Source organism: Bipolaris maydis (assembly GCF_028858645.1).
Source record: "Bipolaris maydis strain C4 unplaced genomic scaffold PSV08scaffold_12, whole genome shotgun sequence".
Taxonomy (NCBI): Eukaryota; Fungi; Ascomycota; class Dothideomycetes; order Pleosporales; family Pleosporaceae; genus Bipolaris; species Bipolaris maydis.
This window is the reverse complement of record NW_027093868.1, coordinates 290,182-306,744: the sequence shown is the minus strand read 5'-3', so window position 1 is coordinate 306,744 and position 16,563 is coordinate 290,182. Positions and strand designations below refer to the sequence as shown.

The following is a 16,563-nucleotide window of genomic DNA, read 5'->3' as shown; positions in this document are numbered from 1 at the left end:
GGCTACTAGGCTACACTGAGGCCGACTAGCCTCGACTGTTCGCATATCCTCGCCAGGCCTCTCGCTCCAGGCAGCCGAGCCCTGGCTAGCTTCTGTGGACGCGACAGGGGCTCGCCTCACTGGCCCGGCCAGCTTCCCCGCTGCGACATCAGCCTCCATGCTACTTGCACACATACTACATACCATACGCATCTACACATCGCCGTCGTCCACAGCCAGTTGCATCACGCCATGCCAGCCGCCTTTCCCTGCCTTGGCGAAGCAGAGTTTGAGCAGGCCTGTGTCCATCTGCTGCAACGCTTCGAGTGCGTGCGCAGCATGCAGACCGAGTGGCTGTCTGCGGAGAAGATGCGCCGACATGGCACCGTTGTGCTGCGAATCACCAAGCCCCTCACGCGGCGACTACCCTCTAGCAACAGCTCCATGCAAGACGCAGACGGCGTCCTAGACGGGCTTGGTGATGTGGCAGAAGACGACGAGGTGGGTTGGCGTGGTAGAGCTGGTGGAGCAGGCCACTGATTGACATGGCATAGGAGGCTCTGAACGAGACTGCAGTGCCCCCGGCAATCGTCGTCTACGATGCTGTACTCTCTCCCGTCTACCAAGTCCCAGTGCTGTACTTTGGCATACAGGACCCGCTGCATCGCTATCCCCCCACAATGGCCACTCTGTACGACCATCTTGTCGTGCCGCACTTCAGGCCCCAGACACAAGACACCAACACGGGCGTCATCGGAGGCATATCCATGGCTGTATGGCTAGACGTTGACAATGAACAACAGCAAAAACCAGAACTCACATTTGCTAGGAACACCCAATCACTAACACACCGGTATTCTTCATCCATCCGTGCCAGACTGCCCAGGTCATGCAAGCCAGCCTGCACAAGGACACGACGGCAGAAGCATACCTCATGGCCTGGATTGGCGCACTAGGCAAACCCGTGGGTCTAAACATACCTCTGGCCCTTGCCCAACAACTGTAATTGATTCACGTGACGCGTCAACGCGCGCTTGCCATTGGGCCTAGTAGATGATTTTACAATATCTATAGTACAGCAACTACAGCCGCATCCGCACACTGGCCCTCTCCAGCTCTCCAATGTTGCCCATGCCCGCCAAGCTCCATTTCTCTGTCACAAAGCCCTCGTCGACTCGATGCCTCAGCATGCCGCTCTCGGCATAGTACTCCATGATCGATCGCGCCTCCTCCTTGCTTAGCCCGCCAACCTCGATGATATTGAACTCTGGTGAATTGTCGTGCAGACCCTTGAGAGCCTCCATGACACGGGCGTCCACGCTCTTGTACGGATTCCATTGTGGGACCTTGTCGGCCGACACTTTGCGAGCCTGAGCTACTTGGATGCAAAAGTCTAGACCGGAAGACGTAGGAGAGTTCGATTGTGATGTTGCGCCCAGAACTACTCCACCATTGGCGAATTTCTTTTGCCCAGAGAGGTGGTCGACGAAGTGGCGCACAAGTGTCAAATCATGCGCGTGGATGGGCTTCACTTGGGCAGACATGTACTCGGAGTGGCGCATGATGTGGGATAGTCCGTCGAGGGCAAATAGGATTGGAGGGCGCCCTGGCAATGAAAGCTCGTTCCATAGGGCTACGAAGACTGGCCATGAGACCTCGGGATTGGCTACGCCAAGTGCGACTAGTTCTTTCAGAGTTGCCTTTGCAGCGAGCGGGAGAGGAAGGTCGGGCTTTGTGCTGAGAATTGTGGCTTGAAGGAAGGCACCGTTTGCTTTGAGCATCTGCTGGAGAAGGTTGGCTGTATATGTATCCTGGGTATATTGCAGCGGTTCTGAGTCGGGGAGAGGGGCATATTCCGTGTGAGCGTTGACAAGGTCTTGCGCTGGATCATGTCAGCAAACCTATGTTTCCCGAGACTTAAAATGACACATACCTTCTGGGAGATTGATCACGAACCAGTCGCGCAAGAAGGCCATAGCCAGACCCTGGAGTAGCAGAGTGCTCTTCCCACTCATTCTCTCGCCGCATAATATCCTCCGCACAGTCTTCTTTTGGCCGGCTGCCGAGTCTTCTACGTCCTTGAACAGCTTCGCTAGCTGAATTGCTTCCTTTCGCATCAACACGGCGGGCCGGCGGAAGAGGCTCCATCCTTGGGACGTCTTGAAAGCCTCAACGGCTCTCAGCGCATCCACGACATTTTCCTGTGGCAGGCCCATGACCTTGCCCTCGTTCTTATCGCTGAGCACATTGTTCTTGGTCAGGTCTTGCAGCGAAGACACTTCAAGAGCATTGTCGTTGCTCAACACAATGCGCTTTCGCTGAGCCTTTCTTTCACCCTGGGCCGGTCTCTTTCCCGTATCACCCGCACTAGGCGCCTTCTTGCCCTTTTTGGTGTTGAGGGACTTGACACCCTTCTTGGGGGCAGCCGCCATGCCCTTCTTCTTGGCCACGGCGGCATATCGCAACGACGATGTGGAAAAGCAGGCTACATGTGGGCGCAGCAGGCGAGGCACAGCGGGTGTGGTATCAAGGGACAGCTGCGAAAAGCTGCGCAGACATGTTGAAGGAGGCATGGTAGGCCAATGACGATCAGGCCCTCCGCAATGGGCGACTTGTTGTGGTGCTGAAGATTGAATTCTGTGATGTGATGCCCGCACGCTCGGAGGTCCGCTGCATGTGCACGGGCCCTCGACTTCCAAAAATTATTCTGATCTCTCCGCCTGGCACAACATTAACTTTTTGCGCATCCCACGGCAAGACAAGACTCGACACACAAACAGATCCAACAACCATGTCAGACACAGAAATGGGAGGCGGCGTCGCATTGGGCGTCACATCACCTACGCAGTCGCAGCTCGCCGACGAAATCAATGGAGGCGCCATGGACGTCCACTCGGTCGCAGACTCGACCATCTCAAGCCGACTGTAAGCTGTGCATTTTCCCCTCTTGTAAGCCCACTATATGCTCACCCGACCCAGTCCCATTACTGTCGACAAACCCACACCCTTTACATTTGACCTGGGAAACCTGCTCGCAAACGACCCCAACCCCATCCCCGCCGGCGCCGACGAAGAAGCACTCAAAGCCACTGCCCGCGATGCCGCCCAAGCACTCATCAACCAGCTTCTGTCTACCTGCCAGGTCAAGTCCACCTCGGAAGGCGTACATTTGGTCCTTCCCGCGCCAACCACACCTCTCCCTCGCGAGAAGCCTATTCCCTCCGCCAAGGAACCCACCAAATGGGAAAAGTTTGCCGCCAAGAAGGGCATCAAGAAGCAGAAGCGTGACAGCAACCTGGTCTATGACGAGACCAAGGGCGAGTGGGTTCCCAAGTGGGGCTACAAGGGCAAGAACAAGGACGGGGAGAATGACTGGTTGGTCGAGGTTGACGAGAAGAAGGAACGCGCGACCGGCGAGGCGCATGACCAGAGGGCGGACAACCGCCAAGAGAGGAAGGAGAGGATTCGAAGGAATCTGAGAAAGCAAAGGGCTAACGAGATCAAGGCTCGCAAGACTGTTGTTTGAGCTCCACCGGCTGTCCTTTTCTACGCGAGCATCCTTTCTACCACCACTTGCATTTGGGCGGCGTTTGTCACGATATCTAAATCCAGTACTTTAGGGCTACAAAATCCGAAGATTTGCTTCTTGTGTTGCTTGGATTATCATCATGTTATGTATGTACGGGGCTCATATTCAGTGTTAATCATTACAACTGAAACCCTACACTATCTCTCTCACCATTAACAACTGAAGTCGTTTACCCAATATGGAACCAAAAATCACAAAACTTGACAAAACTTGTACGCCTCCTTCGAAGTTCGACTTGAAAAACAATTCCAAGAACGAATCGCAAAAACTTACCATCTACCCACAGCGGAGTCCCTGTTCCCGTACATTCAAACCACCAAAAAAAACTCTACATGACCCTACACCTGGCAGAGTCACTCCAGAAACTCATCTCTTCGCATTTCCTTTATGCGTTGCCGGTGTTAATCATCTCGTTAGCTGGAAGAGAAATGGCTATCGACTTTGCCAAATGGATAAAAGAAAGATTGGGGGGTTGACAGTGTTGAAGCCACCAACGCGTTTCTGAAATTATAAAATGGTTCCATGGATTCGAGAGCGAACGTAGTAATTGGAAGTACTCGATAGTGTTAAACCAAGTCGCGTGCAGTTCGGCGTGGACACATCAAAGATAACCTCATTAACCCCGCACAGCCATGCATGAGATGGTGTATTAAGCATTGCCGCGGCAGATACCCGCAACCTTTTTTTTAGTGTACACGTAAGAGAATGAAGTCGACGTCAAGCGCAATGCTTGTGCATGCTTGTTTAGCCACGGAGTCCCACCACCCCGCATCTCTAGTCTGCAATCACGCAGCATCCTTTCTGGGCTTCTACACTACTATTACAGTGGCTCTGTTCCCAGCATTTTGCACCGTTGAGAACGACCTGCTATCAGCGCCTGATACATGTGCGGACATTGTCTCGAATGTGTGACACAGAGAAGGTTCAGAATAACCTATGGCATCGGGGCGGCGTGGTGGTAAGAGATCGGCACGTCACTGACTGGCCCTGGTGGGGTCTTGTTCCTTTCAAAACCCCACAGCGGTTAATTCTTGTGAGCGTCATAGGATGGAAGATGTGCACGTGAGGGGACCAAACGCTAGACGTGGCCGGATGTTCATGGAACAATGATACCCCAGCTCATTCCCGATGTCCGGATGGGGTCGGCACGCATAGTGATGTGCTTAAGAATGGCCGACTTCGCAGTTGGGCGCGAGCAAAAGCCCAGATACATAATACTTCATCCCACGGCTCGGGAAGCGAACACTCCGTTTGAATTTCGGAACGAGTTCATTTCGGCGTGAGCGCATTGTTCATCTAGTCGCACAGTATAGTACAACACAAGCAGTTGATACAATGGCTTCTGCAGCTGAACATACAAGCGAAAAACCGATGGAAAAAGGAAGTAGTGAGGCGCATATCGAGTCCACTGGACATATTAATACCATTGAGAATCTTCCAAATCCAGATGCTGGCCTTACTGAAGAGGAGCGCGCCATCCACGTACGGTCCCTTCCCAGCATGCCCTCATTCTCTACCGCAAACATTTAATCTTTGCTCAGGACAAAATGCTACTTCGAAAAATCGACCTGCATCTCATCCCTTGGCTTTCCTTTCTGTACCTGATCTCTTTTCTCGATCGCACAAATATTGGCAATGCAAAAGTCGACGGCCTACAGCAAGATCTCGGTATGACTGACAACCAATACAATAACAGTCTCACCATCTTCTTTGTCAGCTATTCGGTATTCGAGCCGCTCACCAATGTTCTACTGAAGAAAATGAGGCCAAGTGTGTTTTTGCCCATCATCATGCTTTGGTGGGGTATATGCATGACTTGTATGGGACTGGTTCACAACTATGCAGGGCTTATGACAGCTGTAGGTGGCATGGTAGTGCTAATAGATCGATACCTTGTACTCTGCTGACGGCAAATAGCGATGGTGGTTGGGTGTGGCGGAAGCAGGACTTTTCCCCGGCGTTAACTACTACCTCAGCTGTTGGTATAAGCGTTCAGAATTCGGCATACGTGCTGCCGTGTTTTTCTCAGCAGCAGCGCTCGCTGGCAGCTTTGGGGGACTTCTCGCTGCGGGTATTGCTCAGATGCATGGTGTGGGGGGGAAACCCGGTTGGGCCTGGATATTCGTAAGGCAAAACAGTACTTACATAATGTTCATTTTCGGAATACACTAACTGAACAAAGATACTTGAAGGTCTTGCCACAATCTTGGTAGGGGTGACTTCATACTGGATGGTCCATGATTTCCCAGCCGAAGCCACATTCCTCAGTCCCGACGACCGGGCCCGCGTCCTACGACGTCTCCGTGCCGACCAGCAGGCGTCGTCGGGTCACGAAGAATTTCAGACAAAGTATTTCTGGCAGTCGGTCAAAGACTGGAAAACACTTGCCTTTGCTATTATTTACATGGGAGCTGATGGCTCACTGTACGCATTCAGTCTTTTCTTACCATCTATCATTGCAGGCTTGGGCTACAAGTCGACAACAGCCAACCTGCTCTCTGTACCCCCATACGCAGTTGCCGCCATGGTGACAGTATTAGTCGGGTATATTGCAGACCGTACCCAACAGCGAGGCTACTGCAACATATTCGTATCCATCTTTGGCATCATCGGGTTCGCCATGCTGATTGCAACTGGAAACCCACATGTACAGTATGCAGGCACCTTTTTGGGCGCCATTGGCATCTATCGTGCGTACAAGTTAGGATATAGCAGACTCATGCTGACAATCGCCAGCCACAATCGCAAACACCATTTCCTGGTGCGCTAACAATGTTGAAGGCGTCTACAAACGGGGCGTCACTCTCGGTTTCGTGATTGGCTGGGGCAACATCAACGGTGTCGTATCATCGAACATCTACCGCAGCAAAGATAAACCAAGGTACTTTCTTGGCCACGGTGTGGTAATAGCTTACCTTACCCTGTGGCTTTTCTTCGGGAGCATCATTACGCGTTTCTTGCTGGCTTGGGAAAACAAGAAGAGGAGACAGGGGCGTAGAGATCAATGGATTGAGGGGAAGAGCGAGAGGGAGGTAGTGGAGATGGGAGATCAGAGGCCAGATTTCTTGTACACGTTGTGAAATGGAGGTTCTCGTGTTTCTCTGCGAGCAGGAAGATCGTCTTGGATCACACTAATGATTGTGCAAGGAGGATTCCGAAGTGCGCTGTCTACTCTTGCATAGCATACCTGTACTTATCGTTCATTCATTTCATACCCATAGTGACTGTCCAATACATGTGATATACAGTAAAATCCTCTCCAATGCAACGCTGGGATATCAGACAAAAGCAAACCTTGATAGAAACAACAACTCCCCCCAAGAAAAATGCAATCACCAGTCTGACTGTGGCATATGTGTGCATCTAACCAAACAAGTTCATACGATTAAAAAGTGTAAGTTTCCCAGTTTGCTCAAAACGGAAGGGAACATCATTTCGAGGCGGACCAGACAGTCATTTGCAATCTTGCTCATGTTTTCTAGGCCCCGCAGCGCACTATAAAGTGCAGTTTGTAGTTCAAAAACGGGGTCGAGATAAGAGTGGGAGCATAGAAAGTCGATGCAATGATAGAGAAGGATGGGAATGAATGGATGGACCTGAGATACACTTGTTAGCTGCTAATTCTAGATGGCGATCCTATAAAAGAACAAAGACTAAATGTGGGAAGAATATGTATTACCTGGAAAAAGCTCAGTTCCGACAGCTCCTTGGAGAGAGCAGTCATTCGTTGGGCGGCGGGGAGGACCATGTGACTTAGCTTCCCAATAGCATCTTGGTGTGTGTTTATTTCGGATTGGGTCAGGGATGTTTGCATCGTCTTGTACATTGTTATGATGGCTGCTTGGGTCGTCATGTGGGTGAGGAGCGGCAGGGAGTCGAGGTGCAGATTTGCGCAATGGTCTTGCAGCGACAAGCGCTCCAAGTTCATAGTGATGCTGGTTTCGAGGCGTTGGTGGCGTGTCCAAAAGTCGAGACTGGATGCACCCTGGGCTTCTTGCTCAACCATGCTGCGCTGATAATGGGATAGGCTTTGGTTACACAGGATGGCCTGTCGAATGGACTCGGTAAAACTGGATGGTGCTTGGGGTTCGTCATCTGCCCGAGCTTGTGATGGCAACGGCATGACGATTGGGTCGTTGTTCTGGAAGTTTGCTTCGGGCATGGGTAGTCGTGTTAGTATCTAGCTACTTTGTTAGGTCCATGACTACATTCTCGGGTTTTGTGAAGAACAGGGTAGCACCCACTATATGCTGGTTGAAAGTCAACGGGAGCTGGTCCATGAGACTGACAAAGCAATCGATGACAAAGAGCATCCAAAAAGTTCTTCTTCGCTCTTCGATTTCAGTTGCTGTTAGCGATGAATTGGCAGAAAGCTCGTCACGCCCATCGACCGTGTGAAGCTTTTGCAGTATAGCGGACCGGAAAAGCTTGCCCGCACTCATCCAGCCTTGTCTATAGTTGACATGCATTAACTCGTAGATAAAAAGCAGTGTACACGCTTGGAGATGCTCCACCCGAATGCAGTCATCCATTGATGGATCCATCTCGAGGCTATCTAGGATCCTTCTTGCGTTTGCATACAGTTCGTCTTGAACATGCTGAAACTGGCTCGAGGTCGATGCGGCTACTGTCCACATTGTGTACCGTAGACCGGAGAATGCCGTCACATTGTTGTCCATGCTGGTTTGCCTTGCTCTGTCGAAATAGTGCCGCTTGTTGAGAATGGGACAAAAGTTATGCGCTCGATCAAAGTAAAGATGGTCACTAGTCATTCAACCGAAAGTTAGTCGTGTAATACTATCACGTAATGGTTGGGACACAAACAGGTCATGTTTGATGACATCCGAGATTTGTCCCATAGTGGGGTTCTCAATTAATGGCGCAGGTAGTGGAAAGTACTCGATTGCGGAACTGTCGGATGAGCTGTTGGCTGAGCTCTCTTGCACTTCATTGAAGACATCAAGAGCGATCCATTCATTAGTTGGCGGCTCTATCGATGACGGGTAGGGCATGTTTGCATCTTGAAGAGCTTGAAGGTCGTCTTCAGTTTGTTCGCCCAGAGTCTGATCGCCCAGACGACGTTCTAGGGCCACTAGTAGTAGGCTTGTCAGCATCCGGAAATAGAAGCAGGTGAACACACTTACTTATGCGCAACTGTAACGCTCGCAGATGACCTTTCTTTGGACCGCGAGGCTGTTTGGTTGTTGTTCGATTGCACACGACGCCAGAGTCTCGGCATAACCCGCATTGTGGCTGCTCTCGGTCGCAGCGAAGCTTTCGCCTACGACATTCATCGCAGGCCAAGCCAGCCTGTTGGCGAGGACGTGGAGTGGTAGGACTTTGCTGTGAAGGAAACATGATTGTTCTATCTTCACAAAGACTGTGAGACTAGGAAAATACGAATAGACATTTAATTGTACAATCAATGTGGTATTGGTAAGGTATAGTCTTATATTCACAAAGGAGAAAGGCTGCCTCGCGGTTCAACGATCGACAAACACTATAGTGGGTAACGGCGACAATGCGGGGAAACTATGGCATCGCGACAATGTGTATCTACATGTTGCCAGGGTGAGTTTGGTATAACAGGGTCCTGGGGCTGAGTTACAGGGAGGCCTGGTTGCCGGCACTTGTGTAGAATGACGCAGGATCGGTAGCGAATGAGCGGAACCAGACGACGATAGGTACTATTACCCCGGAAGAGGGGAGGACCTGACAGTGGGTTGTCAGAAAATCGGTCGACCTTCCAGGCGAGGCATAGGCGTCGGCGACTTGGGGCCCTTGTCCAGAACCGTTAGTGTCTTGTAGCCCCACAACCCGTCACATTGCAATGTTGGATTAATCCTGTATCAACTGCAGCATAACCCGTTTTTACTTGCCGTCAACGCCGTATCATGCGTTACCCTCCAGGGTTTGCCTAGTCTAATATACAGAGTTATCTCAAATTAGCTAAGACACTCGCTAGTCTTACCCGTTGTACTACTGTTTTTAGGCCTAGCACATGTAAAACAAGCGGGGCCTTTATTTCTCCATCGGAGTTTGCAAGATTAACGGGACATATAAATTCTCGATCTGACATACGCATTCTCGATCGTCTGCATATCCATCCGGTCTTGCCTCACCGATGCCAACATCGGGCCAAGAAGCAAGGACAACGAGTATGAAGCGTTCTTGTGATATCGAAAACACTACTGGAGGGAATCCAACCAGAGACACCTGGAGCAGGCTGGAGAGAGTTTGAGTCGGTTGAGAAAAGTGGCGAGGTTGCTACTAAGGCTTCTAGAAGAAAACAAGAACCAAGACAAGTCAAAATGCAAAAGTGTGTGTAGAGCCTAGCACTTTGTTCAGACCAGGATGTACTGTTGGCTAGTTACGGAACCGGAAACAATCAACTAAGTGGGGGCCCCACGTACGCTTTTTTGCTGGAGCATCGTTGCTGCCCTGAGTTCAAGTTGTACCGCATCAAGTTAGCTGAATTCGGGTGATTTAGTCGTGTCCAAGTCCAGGTAGGTCAGGGCGCATAATATACCAAGCAGGGTTTAGGCTAGCGACAAGGCACTATGCTCAGCTCTGGATTCTTTGCATTAGTTAAGCACCTGTGGCCTGCTACGTAGCCTGACATTTGGGTACTCACAGCTCGCTTTACTATAGGCGAAACACGACATCACATGTTCGTACGACTATCTCAGTCCTGGTCTGCCTCAGACAACGACTTTGGTCTCAGCGTGACCTGGAGCGACATCAGAGTCACAGTAAATCAATTAAAACGCATCGCAATGGGTTTCGGAACGTTAGTACGGAGTTGTGTGGTCTGAAGTAGATACTTGTTACTCGACAAAGAATGTCTTTGAGAATAATGATAAGTCTAGGTATGGTGCTGTCTCAGACAACTACAGCGATGTCTCTAGCCCATTCAAACCCGATACCTGATCTATACCCCACTCCTCCTTCTTGTTCTTCTTCTTCCCTGCGTCGGTACACGGCGGATATGGGTTCCTGCAGTCGACACTGCTTTTGAGGTAAACCCTCTTGTGTGCAACAACAAACTCGATACCGTTGATTTCGCCCTTGGCGAACTCCCATTCGGTGATACAAAGCTTGATCTATAGGGCGGACTCTTCAGCGTGTTTTCCCTACTGGTAAAGATTATTTGTATGTATGTAAGGCCGGGGTGCTAGATTTCCGGATCCCTACGTACCTAATGCTTTTGCTGACGACTCACTTTGGTTACCACGCCAACGATTGTCCCGACGCCACCGGCGGTCAGTGCCAGGAACCAGCCAGTCACTTTGACCTGCTGCAGCAATAAACTTGTATTTTTTATTTTTATTTTACAAATTTGCGCTTATCCTGCCAACCTTGGCTACGCCGTCGCACGTGAGTTTAACTGCTACAATGTTTTTTATACTAGCCGAGAAAGTCTAGCATTTCCGAATTGATGTCGAGACCTACGACAAGAGCAGGAGAGTTGTATAGGACAAGAGGAATTGGCGACGCATCCGCAAGATTCTGAAAGTTCGCCACAATTTCATCTTGGTGCATACCGAAGCTAAGGTATGAAGGCACAAGGGCAAGGTAGTACGGCATACTCGGTTCCTTTGCTTCCATAGTAGTCTTACGAATCGAGTCGCGCGTGTAAGCTACTACTCCCCCTATCGTGATCGGCAGCTCGATGCGATCAAGATGCTACGTCGCTTTGTGAGAATTGATCGCAATCGCAGCCATCTCGAGACTCGACTGGTTGCGATGCTCACCTTGGTCCCGATCGCACGACCCGGCCCTGTGTGTCGTTCAAATGGGTTTCACGGGAAAGCCGGCAAGCTAACCAGGCCGCTTACCCCGGTTTCTAGTACATTCTGTACCTACTACTACTTACGTGTGCCTTCTTCCTCCAACTTCCCTTGACCTTGACAGGAAATGCATTTCAGGAAACCCATGTCCAGGAGAATCTCACCCGTCTCACTAACGAGCTGCGACTTGGCATAAAGTTCCTGAGGACCTTTCTCAGCCCCTCAGGCTAGAGCGATTCCGGTCTTGGGACCTTCAACAGGCAGGCGTCAACTTCAATATAGGCGGCTTGACTTGTAGGTACTTATCTAGAATCAGCCTAGAGCATCAGACAACGTCGATCGGGTTACCAACCCGGCGGTTGTGAGTAGAAGCAAGGGAAAGCGTTATTTGATCTTGATGTCATGGACAATAGATCGGCAAGCTGAACATTTTCATTCTCAAGAGAACGGATATGGATCGGGTTAGACACATGGAACAGCTATCACAATTCGCCTCCCTCGGATTCATGTCGGCAGCTAGCTGAGTATTGCCACAGAATTGGGTGCTTTTGGCTAACCGCTACTCAACGAACAATGCCTAGTACGAGACTGATAATTAAAACGGGATAAGAGTAAGTCACAGATGTCATTAGAAGTCTTTCACTACCGTCAAAATGGAAGCATCGTCTTACGCGTGAGATTCCACTCAATTGTCAGGGCATGACCTTCCCCGTCAGCTTCCCAGCTACCTCGGGTTATTCCAGCATGTTCTAGCTACTATTGGTCAGCTCTTATTCGCTATAACGTATATAAGCCTGAGGAACACTACCAGAGCTCGGTAGCTGTTCGTCTACGTGAATCAAGACTGTTTACCCCACGACAACTCTTGTTACTCTCTACCTGTGCCTTATTCAACTTAAACGTCTCACATCAATGCTCTCATTTCTTATGATAGAAAGGACCCTTTGTGTCAGTAATATAGACCTCGCCAAAGTCTGTGTTATACGTTTAATATAAGCTAGGGAATATCTATATCGACGGGGATTCGGAGAGCTTTACAAGCATCACTGTTGGGATGCACTAGATTAGTGAGGTTGGGGTCAGAGCGAGCATAGTAGTACATATAAATAGCATGATCGTGCTAGTAGCCATGTAATTGCGGAAGGTGGAATTTAGATAGTCGCGAGGCCGAGGTAAAGGGTTACAGGACGGTTGGATTCTCATCATTTAGAAAGTTGAAGAAGTCCAAGAAATGCTTTTCGTTGGAGGATATAGACATTTAAATGCCGCTATCTACAAAGACTGCCCTCACTTTACCCTGTCCCTTGTTTTGAGTAACAGACTACCCTATTGACATGTGCAATTTTTGGACCTAGGTGAGCGAGACATCCTCGCCTACCCGTATTCTAGTAGCTTTCCTCATATTGAACGAATTCGCCAAAGACGTTACGTTCGACCCCGCGTCAGCTGAAGACGCAGTTGACCTTGTTGCTAGAGGCTACCTACTAAAAACTTCTTCTTGAAGATTCAGTAGAGCCTTTGCTGTTTCTAGTCCCTGCTAGTGTAGAGTCCAAACAGTGTGCATATCAGTATGCGGATGTACCGGAGAGAGACAGCTAGTTGTTATACTGGTGCGATGCGCAAAATAACTGTGTGGTTTAGAGTAATAGGCAAATGAAAGATCGCACAACCAAACTATGCGGGCTCGGAATATCTCACCCTTCAAACAGCGAGACTCTAATCTTTTCACTACTCCCTATTGTTTCTTATGACAATAATGCTAGACACGCGCGATTCGGCCAGAAATCCTTTTGGCAAACGCTCTGCTAGAGACGAAGTTTGCGTCCAAAGAACCTGTGAACCTAATGGTGATTTATGCTGCGTGGGAGAATGTACATTGTCTCACAGCAATTGCACGTGTCGTACAAGTGTTTTGCCGTGTTGTTTGAAAGACTTTGAAAGACAACAGGAGCAGGGTAAGGGTAAGGGTTAGAGTTGGAGGCAAAGAAGGTTTGCCTCAAAAATCAAATTCAATTAGACTTGCAAGCGCAGGGGTTGTGGCTACGATAGGATTTGAGTTGGACGTTCAGTTCTCAATGCTATAGTATTTGACGGCACATGCAGTCTTCAAATCACGGTATACTGGTGAGCATGAATGGAGCACGTCGGTTCTGATGAATATCCCAAAAAGAAGAACGGGTATCAATTTAGAGCAAAGAGAAATCCGTCTACCTTGCGCATGTTGTGTAATACAACTCCATAGCAAAGGTTAGACTAGACGTAGCCAGATTAGGCCTTGGTGTAGGCTGGCAGATCCTCAGAGGACTGCACCTTGGCGGCAGCGCTTCTGGCCATCCTCCTCTCGCGGCGATCCAACTCCCTCGCCACCGCCTTGGCCAACTTCCTCCTCTCCTCCCTCTCCTTCTGCTTCAGGAGATCGTTCTTTCCCTTGCCTGTCCAAACCTTCCTAAACTCCTTGCGGAACTTTTGGCCGAAAGTGATGTGCTTGTCAGCCTCGTCTTCAGCTTGGCGCTGCTTGTGCTCCTCCTCGTCCTCGGTGTCGTAAAAGTCCGAGTCATCGGTGTTGTCGCCATCGTCGACAAGGCGATTGGTTTCCGAGGACTCGAGACTGACGGCGCGCTGGTTGCGGGCTTTGTCCCAGACCTTTGTGCGCGAGTATGCGATGCAACCGGTGATGCTGAGGACGGTAAGAAAGGGAAAAGAGAGAAAGAGTAGCATCACGATGCCAAAGGCGATGAGATCTTCGTCCATGATGCGTGCAATTTGAGAGAGTAAAACAAGCGGTAGGTCGTAGGGGTGGGATGGGGATGGTGGAGGAGCGGTCAAGGTCAAGGGATGCTGCAATATGTATGTAATGTGATAGTGTTGGGGAAAGGAGAGGCTTGTCGCCACCTGGGCCCAGTGTGGCGCAGCAGCCGTGGCAACGTTCAAATGCAGTATGCACGTCATTGCCGTGCATGAGTCATGCACCAGCACCTTACAGTGTAGTGTACACTACATGCTATATACTTACGCATGCATGTATGTACCTACCTACATGCATACATACATATGCAGTATACCACTATTCTTCAGTCGCAACCATTACAAATAGTGCATGCAGTCGTAACCACCGGCATGAGGCTACATCGTAACCCACAGATCAGAGGGCATGGGCCTCTTCGGAACTTTGCGCTAAAATCATGGTCGAAACTTACCATGTCTCCTCAGGGGGCCTTCGTCTTCTGCGGTCTTTGTGCCGCTTTATGATTATCTGGCAATGATATCATTTTCATTGTTCTAGCGCAGCACGTCACGCCATTCCATCTGCTGTTTCGTTGACTTTTGGAACACATAGAGTCAATCGTGGTATTCACTCTTGTATGATTGCTTGAGCTGAGCTCAATATACCCTCGCATACCTTGCACTGTGGAAAAATAGATACGTTGGTATGACTTTTATATCCTCTTCGAGGGCTTTTTTTTTTGAAGTGTGTTTAATGCCTCTATATTACGTGCGAGAGTGGGGGCAAAGAGATTGTTCCCCATCTATACGAAAGCGCTAAGTTAGGTTGAGGGTATTAATAACATCACACTAGCCTCCTTAATCAATTAGACCTGGCCGGAACTACCGGCATTATAAGTTATACGATGTTCATCATTGCCTTAAGAGACCCTATATAGTTTGCGTCTGTACATACGCAGACTTGTCACCTCCTGGAATTCTGTCTCATATTAGCATCTCCGTCGCCTGGTACTAATAAAGCCAGTTTTTTTTTAAACACCAGTATCCATCATGGTGGGAAGCGTCAACAAGTTTCTGGCCATTGCCGGCACTGCCTCGGCAGCCGTCTTCGACCTGCCCGTTGTCATCAAGAGCACATACAGCAGCGTCAAGTTCGACATCGGCACGCCCCCGAAAGAACACCAGCTACTGTTCGATACCGGCTCGTCAACCCTCTGGACCGTTAGCACTGACTGCACACAAGACTCGTGTCCAGAAGGAAGCACGGAGCTGTATAAACGACGGTACTACAATGCATCGGCATCATCCACGGCCGTCGATGTTGGCATTCCCGCCACAATTCCTTACTTGGGCGGTAACGTTGAGGGCGAAATTTATCAGGATGTCTTCAGCGCTCTAGATGGGTCCGTGGAATGGAACCAGTCATTCATTGCAGTCAATAAGAGCTCATGGCTTTGGATCACTGCAGACGGTTTTCTGGGCCTTGGCTTCTCTACCATCGCAGAGCCTAACACGTCGACACTGGTCGAAACGCTGCTATGGGATGGCAAGCTAGACAAACCCCGATTCGGCCTATACTATGGCACAAACCTAGGAGACGAGGGCCCTCAGGACGGTGTACTGAGCATTGGCGACAGTCACGAGGACAAGTTTGTTGATGGCCAGGTGGTTTATGCTCCTCTGCAGAAGGTCAACAACGAGTATGATCTATGGCGCACACCGTTGAAGGCTGTCAACCTACTGGTCGCCAAGAACCCGTCCAACCCAAACCACACAGTCGAGACGCACATTGGCAAACTGCCCACGACGCAGTTTTCTGGCAATGCCATAGAGTCACCCAATGTGACTTTGTCAACGTTCGGCGACGGCACTGCCATTTTCGACACGGGAGCTGGCGGCCTTTCCCTGCCAGAAGATATGATTGATTCCATATACTACAATCTCGGCTGGGATTACCAAAGTCTGCTCAACGGCAAGCAGCGCTTTACATGCGAGGCCATGAACGCATCCTGGGCCATTTCTCTAATCCTTGGTGAAGGTGCGCCCGAGAACGATGTCGTAGTTAGCATTCGCGGCGATGAATTACTCAAGCCTGGAGCTCAATGTATGCCACCGTTTGACCCTTCCAACGCACCTTCATTTGCGCTTGTTGGCACTACCTTACTCCAGAGGTACTACACTATATGGGACTTTGGTGCGGACAAGGTGGCCGAGTACAAGCCTCGGCTTGGATTTGGTAGGCTCAAGAAGCAGTTTGACTGGAAGTATCAGTCATAAGGGTCACGTAGAAGGGGGAGGTTTTCTCGCCAATTGTGCATGTAGTACGTAAAATATCAAGATGAGATGCAAACAAGGCACTTGGTGCAGTGGTGAACATCGTGGTTGCAGGCGCAAAAGCGTCCTGTGTAACAACAATACGAGCGATATGTAGACCAGCTAGTAATGCCAGCGGAAGTGAGTGATATCTTGCAAAGTCGTCGG

General features: G+C 49.9%; 8 protein-coding genes across 8 annotated transcripts; 4 read left to right on the top strand and 4 right to left on the bottom strand.

Moving 5' to 3' along the window:
- Positions 1–174: 174 nt before the first annotated feature.
- On the top strand, positions 175–1,023 carry PSV08DRAFT_379193 (uncharacterized protein). Its single transcript, XM_014217656.2, has 3 exons — positions 175–480; positions 534–752; positions 809–1,023. Exons 1-3 carry the CDS (start codon positions 232–234, stop codon positions 983–985), a joined length of 645 nt encoding a protein of 214 aa, XP_014073131.1. The 5' UTR covers positions 175–231; the 3' UTR covers positions 986–1,023.
- Positions 782–2,620, bottom strand: PSV08DRAFT_321878 (mitochondrial ribosomal death-associated protein 3-domain-containing protein). Its single transcript, XM_066092683.1, has 2 exons — positions 1,985–2,620; positions 782–1,840 (listed from the first exon to the last, which is right to left on the bottom strand). Exons 1-2 carry the CDS (start codon positions 2,550–2,552, stop codon positions 1,062–1,064), a joined length of 1,347 nt encoding a protein of 448 aa, XP_065948569.1. The 5' UTR covers positions 2,553–2,620; the 3' UTR covers positions 782–1,061.
- Positions 2,621–2,709: 89 nt separating this feature from the next.
- On the top strand, positions 2,710–3,630 carry PSV08DRAFT_364652 (ribosome biogenesis regulatory protein-domain-containing protein). The gene is made up of 2 exons (XM_014217655.2): positions 2,710–2,904; positions 2,959–3,630. The coding sequence occupies exons 1-2, from the start codon at positions 2,771–2,773 to the stop codon at positions 3,503–3,505; spliced, it is 681 nt and encodes a 226-aa protein (XP_014073130.1). The 5' UTR covers positions 2,710–2,770; the 3' UTR covers positions 3,506–3,630.
- A 1,309-nt stretch (positions 3,631–4,939) lies between these two features.
- Positions 4,940–6,648, top strand: PSV08DRAFT_373244 (major facilitator superfamily domain-containing protein; the record flags this gene model as incomplete). Its single annotated transcript, XM_014217666.1, has 5 exons — positions 4,940–5,050; positions 5,110–5,427; positions 5,486–5,692; positions 5,751–6,258; positions 6,305–6,648. The coding sequence occupies 5 exons, from the start codon at positions 4,940–4,942 to the stop codon at positions 6,646–6,648; spliced, it is 1,488 nt and encodes a 495-aa protein (XP_014073141.1).
- A 297-nt stretch (positions 6,649–6,945) lies between these two features.
- PSV08DRAFT_185873 (fungal-specific transcription factor domain-containing protein) lies at positions 6,946–8,926 on the bottom strand (the record flags this gene model as incomplete). The annotated part of the gene is made up of 5 exons (XM_014217688.1): positions 6,946–7,164; positions 7,248–7,748; positions 7,813–8,332; positions 8,393–8,660; positions 8,713–8,926. The coding sequence occupies 5 exons, from the start codon at positions 8,924–8,926 to the stop codon at positions 6,946–6,948; spliced, it is 1,722 nt and encodes a 573-aa protein (XP_014073163.1).
- Positions 8,927–10,253: 1,327 nt separating this feature from the next.
- PSV08DRAFT_250105 (uncharacterized protein) lies at positions 10,254–11,505 on the bottom strand (the record flags this gene model as incomplete). Its single annotated transcript, XM_066092397.1, has 6 exons — positions 10,254–10,298; positions 10,495–10,671; positions 10,791–10,862; positions 11,021–11,117; positions 11,323–11,401; positions 11,445–11,505. The coding sequence occupies 6 exons, from the start codon at positions 11,503–11,505 to the stop codon at positions 10,254–10,256; spliced, it is 531 nt and encodes a 176-aa protein (XP_065948568.1).
- Positions 11,506–13,523: 2,018 nt separating this feature from the next.
- On the bottom strand, positions 13,524–14,182 carry PSV08DRAFT_321857 (uncharacterized protein). Its single transcript, XM_014217646.2, has one exon. It carries the CDS (start codon positions 14,107–14,109, stop codon positions 13,627–13,629), a length of 483 nt encoding a protein of 160 aa, XP_014073121.1. The 5' UTR covers positions 14,110–14,182; the 3' UTR covers positions 13,524–13,626.
- Positions 14,183–15,048: 866 nt separating this feature from the next.
- On the top strand, positions 15,049–16,426 carry PSV08DRAFT_321844 (aspartic peptidase domain-containing protein). The gene has a single exon (XM_014217645.2). It carries the CDS (start codon positions 15,133–15,135, stop codon positions 16,357–16,359), a length of 1,227 nt encoding a protein of 408 aa, XP_014073120.1. The 5' UTR covers positions 15,049–15,132; the 3' UTR covers positions 16,360–16,426.
- Positions 16,427–16,563: the final 137 nt, after the last annotated feature.